The sequence below is a fragment of the Oxyura jamaicensis genome, chromosome 8 (genome assembly GCF_011077185.1).
Source record: "Oxyura jamaicensis isolate SHBP4307 breed ruddy duck chromosome 8, BPBGC_Ojam_1.0, whole genome shotgun sequence".
Taxonomy (NCBI): Eukaryota; Metazoa; Chordata; class Aves; order Anseriformes; family Anatidae; genus Oxyura; species Oxyura jamaicensis.
In genome coordinates, this window is record NC_048900.1 from 19,957,795 (window position 1) to 19,981,419 (window position 23,625).

The 23,625-nt window shown below is 38.0% G+C and overlaps 1 protein-coding gene and 1 long non-coding RNA gene across 2 annotated transcripts in view; one reads left to right on the forward strand and one right to left on the reverse strand.

Annotated features, from left to right (window-relative positions):
* The window catches only part of AK5 (adenylate kinase 5), a 93,749-nt gene that overhangs the window by 8,305 nt on the left and 61,819 nt on the right, over window positions 1–23,625 (reverse strand). Inside the window, exons 9-13 of the mRNA XM_035333313.1 lie at window positions 17,075–17,117; window positions 16,014–16,058; window positions 6,559–6,722; window positions 5,453–5,569; window positions 1,470–1,658 (exon numbers count right to left, since the gene is read on the reverse strand). Coding sequence (XP_035189204.1) covers window positions 1,470–1,658; window positions 5,453–5,569; window positions 6,559–6,722; window positions 16,014–16,058; window positions 17,075–17,117 — 558 coding nt within the window. The remainder of the gene's footprint in view (window positions 1–1,469; window positions 1,659–5,452; window positions 5,570–6,558; window positions 6,723–16,013; window positions 16,059–17,074; window positions 17,118–23,625) is intronic.
* LOC118170774 overlaps window positions 7,603–23,625 on the forward strand; it is a 45,268-nt gene continuing 29,245 nt past the window's right edge. Inside the window, exon 1 of the long non-coding RNA XR_004752878.1 lies at window positions 7,603–8,065. This is a non-coding gene — a long non-coding RNA (uncharacterized LOC118170774). The remainder of the gene's footprint in view (window positions 8,066–23,625) is intronic.

Genomic DNA, 23,625 nt, shown 5'->3' on the forward strand with positions numbered 1-23,625 from the left:
AAAAAAAACCCAACCAACCAAACAAAAAACTTATTTTAAAGTATTTAGTGCATTTCCAAAATTGAATGTTTGTTTATATATTTATTTATTTCTATTTATTCTAGCAGTACTCACTGCAGAACTGGTGAGGAGTATTTGGATCAATATAGCTGTTGAAGTCAACTGCATTGTGTGAATAAGTGCTTAGACCTACTTTTACAATTTGACTATAGGTGGAAATTAAAAATAGATTCCCACAATTGTTCAACAACACTTGGTTAAAAAATAAATAAATCACTTCCCTCTCCCATAAATAATCTAAACTGCATTTACTTCTGCTCCTTGCTGTACAGGTACCTGGGCTGGCGGCTTCTACCTGAGACTGTCTGGTGTTACCAAGGAAAATCTGGGAGGATTAATTTTAAAAGCCTACCTTTGCTGAATATTTTGGCAGTGTTCTCCAAATGCTGATAAACAGCTGAACACGTACTTGTCTACATCATAAGTGTTTGGTGGCAGGGGGTTGAGATAGGGGGTGTCTCTCTACTTAAATCCATAATGGATTCATGTCTTTGACAGCAGATATGTATTTTATGAGCTTAGTAAAAGACCATGAGGTAAATACTTCAATATGGAGTACCTGTGTTCAAGAAAAATTGAACACATTTTTCAGCCTTAAAAACACGTGTGGTTTGTGTACTTGCTACAGCCTCTAGAAAGAAGCTCCCAGAATAATTCCAGAAAGTATTACTGGATTCTTTCACTTTTAGGATGAGAAGGATCAGCGAGACCGGCACTGTTTGTAGCTGATGATGAGGCACAATTTGCCATGATGGAGAAGAAAATATATAAAAAGGAATATAGACATCCTATGTAAATGAGATTAGAGATTTGCCAGCATATCCACCAGTTAATTGCATTGATGGAATTTGTCTTGCCTCTCTGCAAATTATTGATCAGAGAATATAAGAAATGCTTTAAATTTCACATCCTCAGCAGGTGTAAACTGAAGTAATTAACTGAAATTAATATAACTATGTCATTTATACCAGCTGAAAGACCTTTCTTGTGTGCAGGTCTGTTTTATTTCAGGATATACACTGTCACCTGTGTAAAGGTAACTAAGGGGCTTTGGATTAATATAATCTTTCATCCTAACTGTGAAAGCCTTTATAGAGAAATAAATCCTAATACCTAAACAAAAGCTTTTCAGCATTAACGTTTAGCAAGAAAATATACTGATGAGGTAGTGATTCAGAATATGTTGTCAGAATCAGGATAAATTTGTGTTTTTATTCTTTCTACTTGTACCATGGAATTCAGAAATTTGAGAATTTTCAAACAAACCAGGTAAGTGGAAGATGAGAACAAACTCTGACGTGCGGCAACTAATACAGTACATAAATGGTGTCATGTCGGTATTTTCTGAATATTGCTTATATAATGGAAGTAAAAAGCAATAATTTAATTCAAAAGGTCAATCAATTTACCTTGCATAACTGTGCCTTTTTTTCATAGTATGAAATCACAGGTTTTGCTGCTTGGTAATAGCTTTCGATTCCTTCCTTGATGGTTTCAGCACTGTCAAAGTGCTTACTGCTCTGACTTCTCATCAAAAGGCGACTGCTCATGGTTTCTGCAGAGCAGTCCAGACAAAACACAAGTTTTGGTTCTCCAATCTAGAAAAAAAAAAAAAGAAAAGACAATAAGTATGCAAACCAGTGGCCTGGCATAGCCTATTTTGTTTGGATAACTTTAAAAAGAAATGCTACTGAAAGAATCATCAAGAAAATTATTAGCAAATTATTTATTTGTTTAGGCAGAAATTATGCTTACTAACAAACACCTCTTTTTGTAGCAGAATTTAGAAATCCTAGTCCTTAGGATCAAGACTTGATTGAACTCTACTCATACAGAGAATATGAGATAGGATCCGAAAACTTCTGGCTGCTTCGACTGAAGCTCATCAATATATTCATCATTTGTAATTGTTTGATAAAAGCTTGACGCAAAAAGCACTGGACTCATGGTATGCTTGGCACAATTATTCTTCTATCCTTTAGTTTTTTTCAGTCCATGAAAATATATTTTTAATTTAGGGAGTAGTAAACTATAGCTTAGAGCTTCAAGAGTAAACCCAAGAAAATGTCCAAATTAAAGTGTGCCCACCTGAACTAGAAATGAATAACAACACATGGGCTCAGGAATACCATCAAATGCTTGTCATTGGACTTACTCACAGGAGTATGTCCTGTGAATTATTTTGTGTCACACATTATTTTATGTCAATATTTGCAGTGTAACTCTGCATCATTACCACCCATGGCATAAATGAAAGTTTTGATATATACACTGCATTTTCAAATCGGTGAATCATTTCCAAATTCTATGAGATGCCTACCACTTAGTGCTTTTTGGCTAGTGCCAAACTAGTCTTGAGGGAGGGTCTGCCCTTTCCTATAAAGAACATAAGTAAGGATTTATCTATTTTTATTCTCAGGCTTTGGGAAATATAGTAAGTAATTGTCTCTATCTGCATTTGACATTAGATACTTTGGTACTTTATGGGTGAAAAATAACATGCAAGAAACAACAAAATATTCCTGATAATATTTTAGGAGAGATCCAAAAGCTCTAAAAACCAATCTCTATCATTCTTTCCCCAAGATGATATAAATAGGCAAGTCTTTTGGAATGAATCTTGTGATACACTCTGTCATGTGCCCTGCTCAGGCGCAGCTCTATCTGACACAAAGTTTTATCTGAGGCAACAACTGTTGGTCTGAATCTTAAGTGATAAACTCCACTCTAGCAAGTAAAATAAATGTGTTACAGGATCAGAAATAAATAATGTAATAGATTTTTCCATGCAGTTATACATTGAAGCTTTCAATGATGCTCTCAGGCTTTTTCTCATTCCTTCCAGCAGGGATTTGCAGAACATCTTATAGAAATAAGTGAGAAAGTCTTGAGAAAAGATAACTGTTCTTCACACTAGCGACCATCAGATATTTATGTTTTTTCCATGGCTACAGCAAAGGCAATCTAAATGACTGATACATGGAAACTGATGTTGCTAGCCTAGTTTGCATTCTTTATAGAATGAAATATTCTGAAGGTAAATATTTCATACTAGGCCTTGTAGCTTTGATGGGGGATGATTGCATTGTGTTGACCTTTCTACTACTTTAATGACTTTCTAAGAGACAGCTGAATCTAAGGGATTATCCTGGACAGTTCAATGATAGGCTTTTTTCCAAGCATTTTTTCCATGCAGATGAGAAAACATTAATGTCATTAGCAGCAGCAGTTGGATTTGAAAAGCCAACGAGGCAGTTTTAAAATTGCAGAGACTTAAATCATGTTAAAAACAGATGTGGGCTTAATCAATGATATGAACAAATGCCCTTTTGGTCTAATTGAACTAAGATTGTGAGAAATTATTCTGCCTCCCCCCCACCTCCGCCTGTCTTTCCCCCCCCCCCCCACCCGCGGAGGTCTGATTTGCTATTGACAAATCAACATGGTTCTCTTAAAAGTTTCAGCATCTGTATTCTCCTGACTTCAAAACATTACAGAAATGCCATTCTTAAATGTTAACAACTGCAAAATGTAAAAGTAATGACCCTATCAGATTCACAGCAATTTTTATTAGTTTTTTTTTTTTTTTTTAAATTACTGTTTTATTGTTTTATTGACACAATTTACCTTAAAAAATACATTTTGTGGGACATCTGGAGGAAGTTAAACAATTATAATGTATTGTGTCTTTAGTCTATTTTATTGGATGTCTTACAACATAAAAAAGCTACTCAATCTGGTAAAGTGGAACTTGCACTTTAATATCGTTTTCTACTTCTCACATATCGCAGGAAGATCATGGAGGGAACAAAGAGAGATGTGGACTTTTGCTTCTCTGGAATTATGGCTAGTAAAAAGTTCAGTTATATCACAGAAAGGATTTGGGCAAAACGTGATGGAGAATAAACCGTTTCTATATACCCAATTCTAGTTAGGGCTGTCAATCTTTTAAATATAAGCACTATTCTTAAAGTCTTCTAAATAGAACAGCTCTTTGTTAACAATTACGTTTTTTGCACACCACGTAGATATGTAGTATTATTCATACACACTTTTTGCCACCATTAATTTATACAGTCTATGTCCACCTCATTTCATTCAATTACAGCATAGGAAGAACTTCTGACCACCATTTAGAAAGAATTGCAGAGCATTATCTCAATAATGAGTCATTTAAAAAAACTTCATAGAATTTCTGAGCAGCCAAATTCACCTTGCAAAAGCCGAGTGGAAGCACCGATTCAGAAGAGGTATGACTTAGAAATTTCGAAGTTATCACTTGGGGTCCTTGTATTTTACTCCAAATGCCAAAGAAGATTCAGGACTACAAGATCTTTTGCTGCAATTGTGTCTATGAGAACTGAAAGGGGCTCTGCTTTTGCACTGGATTAAGACCTGTTTTCCTGGCAATGCCACAGTCCAAGACACACTGATTTCCAAGAGTAATTTACAAGAGAAATCTCTAATGTCTTTTTAATAGTCTGTGGCAATTTAGTAAAGGAACTAATAGGCCAACATTTCTGCGAATGGCTTCTCTACCAACTCCTAATGCCCATTATTTTTTCTAGTTTCTGATGGTGTCTGTAAGTCTTGATAGGCTTTTTTGTTAATCAGCTAAATAAAGCAGCAGTTTTCAGAGAGAAAATAGATGATTCATTAAAGCTTTATTACCCTTCAAGCATGTATAGGACATTTGAGAAGTGTAATTTGATAGAACATGTAGTTAACTATTTCCCTTAATTCAACACTTCCTTTCTTACAAGCCCTGGTAAATCCATTCATGGGTTTTATACAGAGTATTTTCTGCAGATTGAGAAATGGACAGCTGAGATTTCTAAGTAAGTCTTAGCACATACTGAGGAAATCAATAACTCTCAAAACTGCCACACAATCACTTGCAAAACACTCTTTTTATGGTTATATCACCTGTTACTCATGACAAAAATTTAATCTGTTTACTGATTCAAAGTGGCAGCAAGTTTTAGCAGAGCTGGCTCAATGGTAAGAGGTATTAATTGTGGTGACACAGACCTTAAAGTACCTCCACCATATAGTGCCTGATGATATTTTCATGAGAAGTGTTGCACCCATCCAATAGGATTCGAAAACTCATTCTAAAAATGGTAATTTTCACTAAATGAGAATTGCTCCTAGTTTTTATAAAAAATCTAGCTAAAATAAGCCTTTACTGTCTGCATAGGCAAGGGCAAAAGCTATAATCACTATATTAATGGGGTGCCAAAGTCTCAGTGATCAGCACCAAAACTATTTTTGGGATGTTGGGTTGTCTTTTTACAAAAAAACCCTGTTGCAATCCACTGAAGCTGGAGACCCTAGCAGCACCAGAAGTATCTTAATAGGAGTAGTAACAGAATTACAACGACATCGTCACCTTGCTCTCAAACTCTTTTGCTTCTTTCATCTCCCGGGGATAACCGTCGATCAGAAATCCTTTTGTGTCCCCTAAATGGCCAACCATGGCTTCCTTCAGTAGCTCTAGGACAATACCCTGCATTGGAAAGAAAGGAAGTTACTTGATTAATTAATAAGAAAGTCTGGTACCTGTATTTGTTACACCAATGTTAGTTCTATGCCCTTGAGAACCACTCTGATCTGTTTTGCTAAAAGCAGGTCCTGCAAATGCAGATGTTTTTCTTTGGTACCTGCACATGCTACACAAATTTACTGTTGCAACCCATCCAAGAGTTTCCAAAGTATGCTCTGGATAGCTGGGGATATTTCATAGTTTCAAAATTAATGTTAATATCTGTGAAACTTTGGGGGCAGTGCTGCTGCATTTTCTAATCTGATTGCATTTAGTTCTGTCATTGATATAATTATATTACATGGAATGGGATAAGACACCCCCTCTGATCAAACACACTGAAGAGCAAAGCAATCAAAATCAAGTCTCAGCATAGCTTTTATTTTCCCGTGAGCAGCACTTCCAGTATATTTCATTAGCAAGCACATACTATGATCTAACTGCACTTGCTGAAGACCCATCAAGAGGTCAGGCTGCAGACCTGCCATGTGAAAGTCAAGTCCAGCTGAACAACAGACTGTCTTCATAGTCTCCATTAAACTGCAGTCCAGCTACTCTGGGATGTTAGCCAGCTCTGCAGGGAAACACTGCAGGTATTGTAAATTAGAGCTGCTGCCAGGAGAACCAGCTCTGAATTCGAAACGCAAAGCTATAAAATGGACATAGTTTCTATTTCCTGTACTTATTCTTACATTCCACAATGTATAGTACAGCATCTGTCTCACTGTATTTCTTGAGTAATCTATATTGTGTATGGAAGTCTGAAATGTAAACGACTACTGGCACAGAAAGGGAAAAGAAGTGCCACAGATCTGGCAATGAGGAAACTTCTCCCTCAAGTTGCAGATTCATTTTCCTTAAATAGGAATAACCTCTTATTTCCACCCTTTTAGACCATCTACATACTACCGTTGCTCTTAACAATTATGACCACAGATAAAACTGTAGCTTACTCCTGGCACAGGTTCACCACATTCCATGATGTCTTTGATCAATTTACTTCTCTCTGATAATGACGATAACTCATTTTGGAGAAGGTCACCAGTGGACAGGTGAGTAAATCCATACTTCTTCACTAACTGTTCACATTGGCTGCCTTTGCCAGACCCAGGACCACCTTTGTAAGGGAAAAATATCAAGAATTAGAAAGGAAGAAGTGTATTTTCTCAGTTTGTAGCAACTGAGAAAACGGAAGGAAATTGATATGACTGCCTACAATTATATTTTATTATTATTCTTTTTTTTTTATTTTTTAGCAAAAATGCTCTATATAGCAGAACAAATCATTTAATTCCTTTCCGATACACTACACCACTGACTCCAAAAATGTATGTTGAAATCAAAGGAGTCACAACAATGTGAAATGTCTTGCAAAAGAGAACGTGTTCCTAAAACACAATTACCATGTAAATGAAAAACGTTGAACAGGGAGCAGGGGAGCAGGTGATTCCATACACATTCAGGCTTGCTAGTTGCAACAAATACTAGCAAATTAATCTTCCTTGCATCTCTGTGAAGGAAATATTTTGCCCTCAGTTGTGTGGAATGGAAAGGTATAAGCAGAGATGGTGAAACCTGCCTGTGTTATGTGGCATACAGGTGGGAGTGCAGCAGCTAAATCCTTTTGCCCTGTGGCAAATGCAAAAGCACAACTTCACTGAGCTTGCTCCCTCTTCCCCTGAGCTGGAAAGCTTTCACAGGTACTGGTACATCTGCCGATAACCAAAAGCCACATACAGAGGCAGCTAAATGCTGGTGAAGGCTTGATCCTACAGCTCCCTGAAACTGTGGTATCAACTTGCTCTTCACGCGTGCTGCAGGGAAATGTAGGTGCCTCGTGCTCAGTGATACACGGCATCCTGTCACCACTCGTTCACTCTGTATTCAGATGGGAGCTGGAAAATCACCTTGGACCAGGGCTCAGATTCAAATCACTGTAGGGGTAAGGGCAGCTGGGGTGATTCTTCCACCAGCTGAAGGGAAGGCACCTGCAGCCCACCACAGCTGCGGGCCGGGTCTTGCCTCTCCCAGGGGCCTGTGGGTGACAGAAAGGGCGGGAGGGGAATGGCAGCAACTTGAGTGGGTGCTGCAGGTGTCCTCCTGTCAGCAGTGCCTCAGGGTTACACCTCAAGCCACCCTGCTTCCTCTGGGACTGTATCAACAGTCCCCAAACACCCTACCTCTGGCAGGTATTCTTTCTGGGGTCTGCTCAGAGATGGCGGACACTGCCTTGTGCTCCCAGTGCTGGCACTGTCCTGTCCCACCTCTTCACAGGAAGGTGGCTTCTTCTGCCTCCTCACCTTGATGGCTCACCCTGTGAAAGGCCAGGGGCCTCCTCAGCTGCTCACTGAGCAGTAGCCACCCCATGCTGGCTGGTCACATCATCAAAATGGCCAAAAGCTTCATCCTGGGGACCCTGCTCCTGTGGTGGTGGCCTCCAGAGCTGTTGGAGGAGCTGAGGTGAGAGTTCTACAAGGGTGCGGCTGTGGGAGAACCTGAGGCGGCCATGTTGGTGCCCAGGGTGGGGGGAGACATGGAAAGTAAATTTGTGTTGCAGGTATTGGTATTTGGGGAGAAATTTCAAGGTGTGTGGCAGTCAGCAGCATTTTTATGATCTTTGATGGATCTACTTAAGTAGGAGGTAATTATACCCTTGCAGGTAGACAGTACTCAAAAATCAAAAGGAGAGGCAAGGCTGTATGCTTAAAATTAAAGATAAAAAAAATGCTCTATTAAAAACATTTTTTTTTTTTTTTTTTAAAGCATATGACTTGCATATTTATTAACTATTGAGACTCATAGATATGACGATATGGCTCTATTATGTGGACTTAAGATGCTCAAACAAGTGATGATAAGCAGTGTGCTTTTCATTTTTGTTTATCTTTCTGTTAATGAATATAGGAATAACACATTCACAGTGTAGTGAATGTGGCATTATCTCCTCCCACCTTGAAATTTCTTCTAACTTTTGCATTCAATTTAAGAAATAATTGCACCAAGTCTATAATTTTCAGAGAAGATACAGTACTGTAGCTGAGAATAAAATCTGGGTCATAACGCAGTTGCAACAAAGGAGCGGGTTTGTCTAGTGTAACCTGCACTCTTCTACTTCAGATTCACAAAGATAATCATCAACCTGTGGTGTTAGAATCACAATTGTGCTATGATTTTAGCTAGAGAGTCTTTTTCACAGTCATTTTCTTTCCAGTGTGGGTTACGTGCTGTTATTGTATTGCTTTAATAAAAAGAAAACTATACTTCTGTAAAAGCAGCCATTGGCAGAAAATAAGGAGTAAATAACAGTGGCTATAGAGGAACAGGTATAGAGACGTTATAGAAAAACTACATGTAAATATCTGTAATGGCAAACTATTTCTGGTCAGTTTTTTAGATGAGCAATTTTGTGTGTGCATGTGCTTGTTTATATATTCTGTCTTCTGGACTTTTACATTAGTGGTGCAATAATTTCATCCTACCTCTTTGGAATATACCCAGTAGGTAAACAGCTATAAAAATTACCTTATTCTACATCCTATGTAACTGTTTCTCTCCTGAATGTAGAGCCAATATAGAAATTCCATGGTATCCCTTCACATACTAAATAAAACTATGTATCTCTTCATAAATAGCAATACAGGAAAAAATTTAGGTTGTTTAGTTACTAGATAAATCCTCAGAAAAGCTAATACATTTCTATAATATCCTTGTCTTAGTATTTTAAAGAGAATGCTGTCAAAGTGAGACAATATGCAGGACCTATGCCATAATGACCATTACTGTTCTCCCAAAACATTAAAGTTGACTGTGTTTATTTTCACAGAAGAGTTCCAACAAAGCTGATATTAAAATGCTGAGCCTTTTAAAGAGGAGAAGATGTAATTAAATAACAGCTATGTGCTGAAAGTGGTAATTTTCATGGCCACTACTATTAATTTCACATAACTTGATGTGTAGCCAAGTATCCTATTGCCTGATAAGTGTATGTGACCCACTTTACAGTCTTGTGCTTTTCTTATCAACAAATGAGCTTGCAACTCTTACTTTGGCTGATCTGAAAGGAGACTGAATGCCTCCAGGGAATTTAGCATTCCTGGGTGTACTCAGCATTTATGCCAGTATTAATTTATATACATGAATTTCAAATATTAGTAATATCTTAAAGTCTGGCCTTCAGAGGGAGTTAATGTGATTGCAAAAGAGCTATCAAGATGGGAAAGGGCACTTCCTTCCTAATTAGTACTTCCATTCTGCTTGGGGTACATACTTATAGGAGTGCTACATACGTTGCTTTAACAGTAAACAAACCCCACAGTTGTGAGGCATATCAAAATTTTTGTAACACTATAAATTGATATTTTATCATTTTAGAGGGTCTTTTTCTTAAATCTATGCATCTTTCTTTTAAAAAAAAAAAAAGAGAGAAAAATAACCTAATTGAGGGAAGCTTATAATAAAACAGCAGCTGCATATTAAACATAACAAAAGCTATTACCAAGATACCTTCAGATGGGAAGCCTTCACCACAAGGCTTGTTATGCTATTTTTCAGACATAAAGAACTGGAGGCTGTGAAAAAGGTGGTGAAGTTTCCACAATAGCTCGATTGTTGGGAGGAGAAAAACATGCCCCCACTTTCATTGCGAAGGTGTATGATTCTTTGTGAACACTGTCACTTTTTGGTATGCTGTCATCTTTTATTCTGCCTACATATATTTGGGAAAAAGCTTGTGTTAACCAGTGACAAACTGATTCAAGTAACTTGCTATTCACGCTTGTGTTCTTTTCTAACTTGTGCATATGACATGAAGTTAAAGCATAGAAAATGCCCAGAGAAATTATGAATGTGCTGTGACCTACAGGAAAATGTAGAATAAGTGTGTGGAGTTTGAACTTGAATATGTCCATCCATGCTTGTTTACAAGGAACAGTTGGTTCGGACATGTTCCCTATCAGCAGATAAGCAATGGGGAGCTAATTGCCAAAGCTGACTCAGCTCCTTCTGGTGGAGATCAGAGGCTGCCATGGTCAGGTCAGTATGGTTACACCTTGATGAGATAATGAAGACATAAGAGGGCTTCTACCACCTTTCCATTTTTCTAATCAGGCTCACAGCTGTGTAAAGAGGTTGCAGCCAGGAGCTGCCTGGCTGCACTCTGCAGGCTCCTGCTGCAGCAGACTGTGCAGCTTCCTGCTCAGCAGCAAGGTAAGGGAAAAGCAGAGCATCTGTGAGCTGTGAAGCCCTCCTCGAGCCAAAGGCCTAATTGCGATGGTCCAAACAGATGCATGTTATTACTGGGTTTTGCACTCAGGATGTATTTTGTTAATAGCAAAACTGCACACCGCTTTTTGTTGGTCTTTACGTACAGAATCTGAGTACTGGCAGTTCTTCAACGTTAGCATGTTAACATAATAGTCAGTTATGTTGTTATTTCTGAGTGCAATACATATTGCTTTGAAATTCATTCATTAATTTAACTAATAAAAATGTGTAGATTTAGAGATAAGGTGTATTCCATTACTCAGCGAGATGATACATGTTGGAATCTTGTGTGTGCCTTTGTGATTTCTGGTGCAAAAAGTAAGCAAATAACTGGAACCAGAGTACCAGACAGAGTGTAAAAATTACATGTAGCTCAGCATATTGATTTTTCTGTAAGCAAGCTGGGATTAAAAGGTCTGTATGCTCTCTTAGCACGGATTTCTATTCCGTTATGTTGATTCAGTTGCCTGTTAAATTGTATAAAAAGATCTTGGGATAAATAACTTTCTGGCAGCCCTGCTGACTTGGGTGGTCACCTTTCCCGCTTTAATTATTGACTGCACAAATGCTTCATGGAGAGCTGTTCCAGGGCAGGAAAAGAGTGGTCTCAGTGGGTGGGGAGAAATGACAACTGCCTGAGCAGCACTTCTGAATATTTAACTGCAGCCTGCACTAGATCTTAAGCAGATCTTTTAACAAACTTACTCCTGCTCTACCTCAGGCCCCAGTCACCCTCAGACTGCAAGTCTATGCATGTGATTCAAATGTACTGGTCTGGCCTAGAGCACAGCATCACAAACGGATGAATTAATGATGCTAGGGGGAGCTGGGACTGCTGCAGGGAGCAAGCAGGGAGAGGAACAAGCAACATGAGCAGTCTGTGAACTGGCTTTGCTGGCAGAAGTATTAGTAAAGGGAAAACTGTCATACCAACAGACTGGGGTGTCTCTGCTTTAAACCTGCTAAATCTTGTGAGTTTATCATATAGCAGTGACATACATATATTGCACGCTATGAACATCAACATAAAGTGCCAGCAGCACAATTTACAAGAATCTCACCATTTATTTTAAATTATCTAAATTTATGTACCTTGCTTTTGTAATGGGTATTATTCTTGTGTCATCCAGTGTCATGGGAAAGTGCTTGCAGGTGGAACCTGGCTGTACAATGGAGCCTCAGAAGTCAGAATTGAAAACAAAATAATCCTAGTCAAACTATCTTTATATTCAGACTATGATTTTTGGAGGCCTTGATCAATTTGGCAATTCTACTAAGGCTACTTGAATTATTTATACAAATACAAAAAGCTTAGCTTCAGAACGTAGCATGTGAAGGCTCCTCAGTAGCACCTAGACTAAAATCCATACCTGAACAAAAGATTAAGTGAAACCATATAGGAATGCTGCTGCTATTTAAAAATAAATCAAATATTTTCTTCTGAAAGAGGATTTTAATGAGAAAACAACCTGGACTGCATGTCATGGGGATGTGACCTGGGACATCACTGAGGGTTTTTTCCTCCTAAAGAAAACACATTGGAGTTCTTTCCATGGAAAGTCAGAGAAAACAACTTTAATCAGTTTCCACAGTTAGCACATGGACTGATTTGGATTTTAATTATCAGTGTTACTCATCCTACACCTATCTGATCGTAGAAGGGGGCTGTAATGCAAGTATTGTAGAATAACTTAGGGACCTCGTCTGGTAAAACCTTCTACTCGAATCAGGGCTAAGTTCAGTTAGATAAAGTTGTTCAAGGTCTTGTGTATCTTGGACAAATAAAGCCCTATTCTTTTTGTATGCAGAGGAAGCTAGTGTTTGCAGCTGATAATGTTTTACCTGCAAATGTAGATGAGGATAATATCTTAATAGTGTCAGTTGGAAAGCTGGTCTTATCTACACTGAGCTTAAACCATTAAGTTTAAGATTAAATACAGAGTTTGCTTCTCAGCAAAGAGCAGTAGAATTCCTGGAAATTTTCTGCTTTGATTTCTGCTTCACCTAAAGCCAGATGTGGCTGTGTCTTGTGAAGCTCTGTGGAGGCTGGGGAGGGATAACATACCCACTAACACTAATTTTAATTTCCAGACCAATTTAATTTTTTCTACCTCTATTACCCTGCTGTTATCTCCCATGTTTTTGACTTGCTGGTTCTGTCTGCTTTGTTGCCTGGATAAAACGTTGACTATCCAAATCGTAAGTATTTACTAAATATTTTTTTTTTTTTTAATTTCCCTTTCTGGAGAATTTTCAATGGGGATTAGTGGTGGAATCACTCAACTTTTTTTTTTTCTTTTTTTTTTCCCCTTTGTCTTATTAACAGTATTTCTATTTGTCAGTTATGGTAGATGGTGTATTTAATATTAGTTATTTGTAAACTGCTTCAAATGCGCATCTTTAATTTTAAAACCCCTTTACATGCATCTTATTATTTCTTCATGTAATGAGTAAACATTCCTTATCAAACCTGAGACCAAGGTGTTTTTCCCTTCTCAAGTATCTTCAGCAGCATTCTCCAGCACATCTTCTCTGACTACTTTCTACTCAAGGTATGAAGGGCTAAGCCTGTCCAGCCCCACGCAGTTGTTCTCAGTTGTCCAGTGGGATGGAGTACTCAGCTACTGAGAATTTCTGGGGTGTTCCCCCTGCCCCAGCTTGCATTTTCTTGGAAAATTATGTTCTGCTCCTTTGAGGTTTCTTGAAAGCTTTCTTTTTCCTTTGCATAATTTTCAGTGATCAGGCTCAAGTCACGTCTAAGACAACTTTACTGCCCAGGCAAATTAGTATATGTTTGGCTAGTGTGTATAGTGTAAAACCTGGAGTGTGTGGGGGTCAACAAACTACTGAGGCAGATTTACTTGCCTGAAAAGGCCCCAAGAAAAACGACCCTGTGACCACTCTGACCTAGCACCAGCATAAAGTCTGAAAAATAACGCTTTTTATTTCACTACCTGGCTCTAGCAAAATGAAGATTTTGCAGCCAAATGAGTGACCTTGGCAATTTCATGTTGGTCAGATCAAAAAAGTAAAATCCAGAAAAATTTACCCTCACTCCTTACATCAGAGTTCAAGAAGTTTTTTAGGAGGTTATTTTTGGGAAAAGCGTATATATATAGTTCTACATAATCTGTTGAAAAGTAACCCATGTTTGGACTTAGTCAAATTTTCTATTATAACATTTCAGTGAAGGAAACTTGAGCTTCCGATTAAGCTGCTTTTTCCTCTATTCCTATAAATAAGTTAATGGAAAATCTGAAATTGATTTAAGGACAGGAATAAATAGAGAAGAGGTGAATTTTGAGTTTCAAGCTGGAAGATGACTAGTGGATGGTCTATTTAAAAAAAAAAAAGAAAAAAGATTGTAAGTGGAGTTAAAAAACACTCCTTGAAGAGGAGAGAGCACTCCAAAGTTATATGAGAAATATGCCTTACCACAGGCAATTTTAATTTTAAAGACAAAATTCCCTGAGCTGCTTCACATTTTTTTAATGTCTGTACAAACCCAAATGTAATTTCCCAATAAGATATGTGAAGCAGAGAGAAGGGAAAATTTGTCACTGTGGCAAACAGCAGGAAGACGTACTCCAATAAGTGTGGAATTACAGTTTTCTTGAAGGTTGAGAATTAAGTATTATGTATTTTTTTTCCCCTAAGAGAAGTCTCTGATGAGCTGTTCGGTAACCTAATTATGTCAAATGCATCATATGCAATATATATCTGCAATAAACTGAGTCAACTTATATTTGGAATAAGACAGGGTAAGCTAGAATTATGGCACACAGACATGCCACCTGACTAACAGGATCTTCTTAGGTTGGAAGGTACCCCTTGGGATCTTCAATCCTGTTAAAGTATGGCCAGCTGGAGCAGGCTGAGCAGGACTGAGTCCAGTCAGGTTTTGAATATCTTCAGGAATGGAGACTACAACCTCTCTGGGCAATCTGTTCCACTGTTTGACTACCCTGACAGTGGAAAAACAAGTGCTCAGGTGGAATTACATGTATATTGTCCTCACTGCCTCTTCTCCTGTCACTGGGTGCTACTGAGAAGAGTTTAGCTCCTTCATCTTCAATCCCCCTGTTCAGGTGCTTCAGGCACACACACGTTGATAAGATCCCCCGGAGCCTTCTCTTCTCCAGGCTGAGTTCCAGCTCTCTCAACCTCTCACAGACTCTCTCCAGCAAGTCAGTATCTTTCTTCTGCTGGGGAGCCCACAGCTGGATGCAGTCCTCCAGGTTGCAGCCTCCCCATTGAGCAGCAGGGAAGTCATCTCCCTTGACCTGCTGGCATTGAAGTGCTTTTGTCTCCTGAATTCTGAATGAAACTTTCGTTCATTTATGACTCATTTCAGAAGTCATATTTCTTTTTTTTTTCTTAGGAAAATGAATGCACAAAGTGACTTACTTTTTATGTAATACCCGTACTTGGGTCTCTCTCCTTAGGTCCATTGAAATAAATGTATTGCTCTTGCTTAGTTTTGCAGAACTTCTCTGAAAAACTCTGATCTTTAAGGAAAGCAATGATCCTTTCCAGCTTTCAGTTGAAACTTGTTAATCTTCTGGTTATAATATTTTTCAAAGGGCTGTTCCAAGTGTTTGTGGCTTACATTAGTCACATTTATATAATAATGGCTATTGACATGATGCTTTTCCTCTGTGGACTTCCGGAGTATAAAGTAAAGCTTGAATCTCCATTGACTTTGAATGGCACGTTCAGTAAATGCAGGAGTGAAACTGGTATTTACAAAAGATGTTTCGCATATGAAGAGGTAAAGAGACCTGACTTTTTCACCTAAACCTTAAAGTTATAAGCCAGAAGACCAAGCTAGTAATATCTTAACTAACGCCTGTGATTCAGCTCTGTCATGTGGGATCACACAGCAGTGCTGTAACTGCAGAGCTAAGGTCACTTTGAGTCAGTTCACACTTGGACATATTTCCTGCTCTGAACTTTACACAGACATTGTTAGCATGGCCAGTGCCAGGTTAAGAACATGATATCAATTTCTAACTCCTTTTCCAAAGACTGCACCACCACTGTAGAGTAAATACTCGGCCAAACCCTTCTTTAAAAGAAATCATAGAATTAAAACCAAAAACCATGGATTTTCAAATGTAGCAGTTAGATAAGGAATCCTACTTACCAATGAAAAAAATGATGTTTGATTTCCTCAGGTCTTCTGAGAAATCTAAGATAAAAATAAAAATTCTTGAGTTGGCAGCACCTACTCATTTCCATCTTGCCTACTTTCCACAGTGATTTTGTTTTCCTGGATTTGCTTTCTGCTATAATGCTGTGCATGCCAAAAGACACAATTATTTTGCATATTTATCCCCCAGCCTTGTAGCTGTTGCTGCAGATATGATTTAAAAAAACAACAAAAATGCCACCTGAAAACTAGACCTTGCATATATACATTGACTTAAATAAAAAATGAGAAGCAGATAAATCTTGATGTAATAATGCGCCTCCCTAGCTATTGCATCTTTCTTTGAATGTATTATTAGATTGTAATTGGTACAGAAATTTGTCCACATCCCATTAAGATTATATTTAGTGTACTACATTTGAGATGTAGTCTTAAATTCCTTTGTCTCAGATCAGCCAAATAATGTGCATCAAAACTATTGTATGTACTAAAGTGCTACCTTTTATTGAAGCTGTTTTTTTTTTTTTTTTTTTTTAAGAAATTCCTTCTACTCTGAGTCCCAGTCACTGCCCCAATTATACCAAGATAGAGGGCAATCCTGCACCATCTGAGCCTGCTGGAATTTTATTATGTCTTTCAGTAAACCACTTCCAACACAAATTCATTTACCACATATAATTTTGTTTAATGTGTTAGGTAGAAGCATCTACACCTCTTACTATATCTTGTGATAAGATGTAGAAGGTCTTCATTAATCATTATATTCATCTTAGACTCTTAGCAGCTCGTACTTTCCAACAAGCTTTTCATAACTGCCAATGTCTGAAACCATCTATCTGATATGATTAATAGTCATATTTTCAAATAATTTTGGAGTGTAGAAATGTCTTTTATAAGCTTTGTGTTCAAAGATAATTCACATGGTAATATTTTGAGACAACTTTCATGCTATAAATAATCTGAATTCATTTTCCTTTTTATGTAGCCTTTTAAATACGAGGGGAAATGAAAGGTTTCAAAATTAAATGCGAAATTATACTGAAAAAGAAACTTACCTCCTGTGCTCTCATAACCAGAAAAACTTGACTGATCCTCCTCCTGTTAATTAAGCAATTGACAAATTGAAATGGATTTTTCTTGAACAGTTTGCATCACTTCTTCTATCTGCTTATGTGTATGTCTGCATCTTCTCCATTTTCTAACCCTTTGAGTTTTAATCTACGTTGAGACAAGGTTAACAATGTCACAGGAATGCTGTTTCAGTCTGTACAATGTGAACATGGAGAACCGAAGGTAACTGGAGGAGATTCACTGGCCCACACTGGTTTCTGTGAGGAACAGCTTTGTGTGCTTCAGTGTCCAGCTGCACGGCTCCAGCCCATCAAATAAGCAGCCACTGTGCACGCTAAATTGCTTTGGGAGTGTGGTATGATAAGCTATAAGTGCTGGAAAGGCAACACTGGAGCAGGTGCTAGAAGTGAGCTACAATATGAAGACAAAATTAGCCTTTGGTCTAAACCAACTTGACTTTGACATTCAGAATGCAGTGCAAGCTACAACCTGTTTTAAAGGCTGCTGAACTGCAAAGAGGGATCACACCAGGGAAATGGGAAACCTGGTATGTTTTGTTTTTTCCCTTGTGGTTGGCCATTTGGGGTTATTTTGCCATGTCCTGTATGGTATAACCGATGAAGACTTATGGATACTGGCCAGTAAGAGCATCAGAGTGGGAATTATTTGCTGTTCATATAAATCAGAATTATATACGTGTATGCAGGATGTAGTCTGGGTCATGTAGTGTCAATACATTCATGTTGTCAGTGCCATAGTCCATAAAATATCAATAACAACCTTGACAGTAACATGCGTATATTATATAATCACTGCACAATATCAGCACAGTACATATTATGCTAGTCCCCTCAAAATAACCTTGTGAATTCTATGTATTTATCTTCAACACTAGCACAGGGTTATCAGGCTGTAGTCTTTTGGAGTTCTGCTTCAGTATGGTGTCAGAAACACCCGCTGTTAGGACCGTGTATTGCTGTGTGCGTAGATTAAGGGGAACAAACAGCATGGTGACCAGAACAGATAAACTGCTGGCTGCTGCATTTCACAGGGCTCATGCACTACACTTGCAGGTTTCTCCCTCTGTTCCCATTATCACTGAAACACAAGCACTCTTCATTAGGCTGAAGTACCATTACACCGAACACACAGAACACTTTTGTTCTCTGATCTGCAGTGATTCTCAGCCTATTATGCTGCAGCCGGTTTGCCTTTATCTTCTTTCAGAAGGCAAAATTAAAGTTTGCAAGAGTATTCCAGGGGAAAAATGTCAAAATGAAAGATTTTTTCCCTACAACTCAAGTGACAGAATTAATACTGCATTTTTTTTGAAGTAATAATACAATAAAATTTTTGACCCTACAAAGGATATGTTACAAATAAAATGCCTGGTTTTAGATTTAGCTTCTTATCATGCCTTTGAAGGTTTATGAATGCAAGTCACTTTAGGCACAAAGTTTAGAGTAAGGTTTCTTTAAAAATCAAAATCACAGTCACCAGTTTACCTTGTGATCAAATGAATGAGGCATTCCTTCTTTCAAGTAATACTCTTTCAAATAATATACTTTGTTCTCCCCTGTAATTGCAAAATGAAATTGCCTCAATAACCCTGGTGGGCTGTTCAGAGCCTCAGGTGATGATAAAGGTCCATTTAAGTCAGGAACAGCTCTCATTTTTTAGAGCTGAAATATGTAAGAACTAGAGACAGAGGTGAACCTAAGTAAGCTATCAGTTTTTTATTAGTATTATTCGACCAACCTTATCTGCTTTAATAGACCAAGAGGTTAACTAGCCAACCAGTCATGTTCACATAAGGAATAAGGGCTATGAAAGGCCATTAAAGTGGATTCTAGTTACAGCTCAAAAGCAGGAAAACAAGAAGTTTTGGTCACACTGACCAACACAGAAATTCCAAATAAGAAATCCTATTTATACTGGTACCTGTTTATCTTTCAGGTATAGAAATACTAGTTTTGAAAGAAATATTTTTTTCCACTTTTTTTTATCCCCTTCCAAAAGGCACCTGTTCTATAATTCTAGGAGACAACTCAATATGCAGCTTGATGTGAGTGGGACCACTGGCCCCACTGAACTTCTATGGCAAAATGAGCTCTCTGCGGTTCACAGAATAAGTCATGCTATAAAAACATTTTTTTCACACAGAATTCAATGGCACCCAGCTCAGAGTGGAAAGAGGTCCTGGCAGCTTGGTCTCCAGGGGAGTTGTGAGAGACGTCTGGAGGAACAAATTAGAACAGCGGGGCCACAGTCAGTTTAGCTCCGAGGATAAGGTATTCACGGCTTTTGTTATTCGGTGTCTAAGTTCTGCTCAGAACAATTTCCCTTCATGCATTCTTCCTAGTCTCCTCAAAAGTACAATCAGTTTTCCTGCTGATTTGGGTCAAGAAAGCCATACTTCACAGTGTGGAGTCCTTTGTGGATAGTAGCAGGCTTGCATCCTGGTTAATCCCATTGTGCTCATGGTTTATGTTTGACAATACCTAGTTCTTACAGCATCTTTCTAGCAAAAGGTCTCTAACCTGTGAATGACAGAACCTCTGTTGGCTTGAAAGCACTGTTCCACCTGGTTACCAAAGTGCTTTGGAAAATAGCTGTTGGATTTAGCGAGTGACCACATACAGAAAAGTGTCAGCAGTTCCTAAATATGATTTACACAACATTGCCATCAGGAATAGAGCAATACAGCAGCAGAACAGTCTTGGTATTCTCGGTGTAGCTGTTTCCATTTAGTTGAAAGCAAGGTGAGGAAGACAATCTTATATCTAATGAGCTCTGGAGAAAGGTGAGTGGTTTGTAATTCTAGCTGCCTCTGAAGCCACGTAACATCTACAGATATCTGGAAGCATCAATTAGTGGGGCAGAGCTGATAGCAAATCCTAGAAGGAATATTCCATCTCGTGCATTCCATCTTCAGCAAGTCAACCAATCTCTATCACAGATCTGGATAATATTCAACTTGAAAGTAACTTTGTATTTGGCTTCTGTGAAAATTTTCACCCTTTCTTCTGAGTTACTTGGCAAAAGTTAAAAAATAATGGCAGGACCCTAAATAAGGCTGATCTGGATCTGAAGGCAATTTGTATGTTATTAGCTGAATATTTTCCACATGTGCATCTATCATATTGTACCATACAGGCAGTTCTGTGAGCAAATAAAAATATTAAAAAAAAAAGGGAGGGGGGGGGGGGGGTGGAGAGGGGGATAAGGAAGAATGTAGAAAAGATTTGTTGAAAATCAAAATTAATCTGTAAGTAAAAAAAAAAAAAGGCAACATAGGCAAATATAACTTTACACATGGTGTCATTCTGTATTAAAGTAGAAAGTACAGGCAAGAACTGATTATAGTTTTATTACAGTGATCTCATCAGCATCCCTTTAATGGGGATGTAGGTGTATATAACCACCAATTTCTCAGCATGCTGCAGTGGTATAGATCTCCCTTTGCTGCTGTTACGTATGCAAAACACTTATACTCCTGTAACATTTTATTTCTTCAAAGAACACTACAGTTCCACAAAAATCATCCCTGTGCTTCCTGTGGGAAGGGAGGTAATGGCATTATTTTAATTTTAGCCGAGATGTTGGTGACATCAATAAGAACACAATTATATGTAGAAGTAGAGCTAGGTTTAAGACTTAGATTTCCAGTTTCACTTGTTTAGTTTGCAGTATATTTGCTTTGAATTCCTTTTCCTTAATAACATAATATTAAATTAAATTTCAAATGTTTCTAGATGATGCTTCTACATCTAGTACCCTCAAAATCAACTTCAGCCATCAAATATATTTTCTCACTGATTAAGAATGGTCAGGGGAATTAGAAAGCAGTATGAGGTCCAGCACCTTCTGGATATAAAATTTCTCTGCTTGAGCACGGTCCAGTTTGTCACTGTCTCTGTGGCTGCAGAGTCTGACATCTGTTTGCAACTGCATTAGTAGGCATATGCCTACCACAGAGGCTGGTATTGCGGATTAGACATGTGCTGCAGCCTATACTTGTCAAAATCTTGTGTCACTGACAGGTGCCCTTACACGTGCAGTTCAGCTGCATTCAGAACACAAAGCATAAGGACTCTGAGCAAGCTTTAGCTAGCTGAAGTTAAGTGTGAGAAGAAACTGGGGCTAGTCAGTGCCAAGCTGTGGAATTTCTCTTCCAAATTCCTGCTTTCCTTTAAGAGCGAATGTTTGGTTTTGATGAGAAATGCTGGGTTACTTGCTGGTTTTATGTATGGGCAATGGTCCCTGGGAACAGGTTTTATGAGCCGTACAGTTGCTTGCCTTTAAATTTGATTTGTGACTCAAATCACTTTTTGAGGCTGAAATGCTTTCCACAAGCTTCATGTTGAGGTATTCCTCTGGAAAGGGGGGGGCTGCTGTGCTCTGACTTCCTCTGTTCCAAAACTTATGAATATGTGTAAATAAGATAAAATTCACTATGAATATGCTCAGACTTGAAGGCTTTTCTTTCCACAAGAGACATATCTTCTTATACAGTTCATGCTGTTCAGCAGAGTGGAGTTATTTATGTCAAAAGGGACTAATAGTAATTAAGATGAGAAAATAGTGCTAATGTTATTTGAGGTGATTTTTGTTTGTTGTGCATACAGCCAGGAAGGGCAGTTACAATGCTTTTTTTTTTTTTTTTTTTTTTTTTTTTTTTAATTTCTTGTTTGGAAATTAAAAATTATTTATGTATTTTTTTTTGCTTTTTTTTTTTTTTTTTGTAATAGCATCCACAAAATGCTGAGAGATTGTTAGATTCCTATGATACCCTTTTACCTTTGAGTTCCTAGCAAAGATGAGAATTTCTATGCCACTTTACCACTTTACTTCTTTACTTTTAAAATAAACCTTATTATCCATTCAGAAAAGAGAAGAAATTAATACCCATACAGAGATGGAAATGATTTTTATTTTTTATTTTTTAGACTAATAAACCAAGAAGATTGTGCTTATCTGGATTTAAAGGATATGCAGGGCATTTTCAGATGTTTCATTCTTGTTCTTGATAGTATGAAGAAAAGTACCCATCAGTAATTTAGAGGGAGAAAAATTGCTGTTTGCTGTAGGTGTGTGGTTTTCCTTAACTTTCTGTAGGCTATTTTATGCCAAAAATTACATGTGATTACTAAGAAGAAAATAAAAGCATAATTTATTTAGATTCATATTGATTTTCAGGCACTATCGTGCTAGACAAAAAAAAAAAAAAAAGTCAAGGAAATTGACTTTTAAAGGGCAAACCTAAGAAGCAAGGTATGCTGTGAGTACACCTTGTCCAGCAGGGCAGCAGCATTTTGCATGATCAGAGCAGCATAGGAATGCTCTGGTAAATCACACACTTCAGCTACAGTTTGTGCGGTGGGTTAAACAGCTGACCTCGTGAGGACAGCAGTAGAACTTAGTAGCATGGTTTGGTGGTGGACTTTAGTGCTAGGTTAAAGGTTGGTCTAGGTGATTTTAGAGATCTTTCCCAACCTGAATGATTCTATGATTATATTTGAATTGAAGAAGAACTAAGGCTTTTAAAATATACCTTTGTGCTTTGCAGACAGTAGAGAACTCTCAACAGCTATATTTTCTGCGCATAGTTATTATCTATTACTCATTTTAAAATACTTTGTTACAGTTATGTTACTTTTCAGTAGATCTATTGTTATTAAAAGTTCCCAGTGCCTACAAAATTATTGCCAGAAAAAAAATACATATTTTTTTCCTTTATCATTCCTCTTTTCTGCACCTCATCATCACTCCTGAAACGATTCTTCTCTGTGTTGAGTATTTATGCTGCTTGGTGGAATTTCTCCCCTGGGGGCTTTTTGTTACATTAAGCCACTGCAGCAGAGAAAAGTGCAGCAGGAAACCTGCTGGTGCATTTCAACTGCAGACTCGGTGCTGCTTTGCTCCTGGTCTTAGGCTGCTAATGACAATGCTAATGAAAGGATCCCTCAAATTATAAACTGTTGGCACTATCTGCCAAACTGGAATGCAGTTTTGTTTTGTTTTTACTTTAGATGACAAAGGCTTTTCTTCAGGACATTCTCAATTAGATTTCCAGTAAGATTGCTGCAAAGATGTCAAAGCTTTGACAAGATTCAGTTATGGTGGAACTCAGTCACTGCTTCCTTTGAAAGTACTTTTCCTTCACGGTGTTACTTCCCAGAGATAAGCCTCAGTGGTGTGTGTCTGTTTTCATGCATCATTATTGTTACCACCCATTTGTCTTGCTAGTGTCAGCCCCACTATGTCATGAAAATGAAACTGAGGGACAGGTGCAGTAACCTGTGAGAAGTAACCTGTTGTTAGTCTTAAAGACTTGCTACAGCAATTCAAACCCTCTTTAAGAACAAAATGGCAAAGGAGTCGAGGGCAGGATGTAACTTCCACCTGTAATCTCCAGAGTTTTCTAATAACATTTAATTTTCTACATAATGTATATACTCCTTTATTTCTTTCTTTTAGATGAAAGTGTGTCCTCTATTAGCTATGTCCGCAACGGTCTGTATGTTCAGAAATC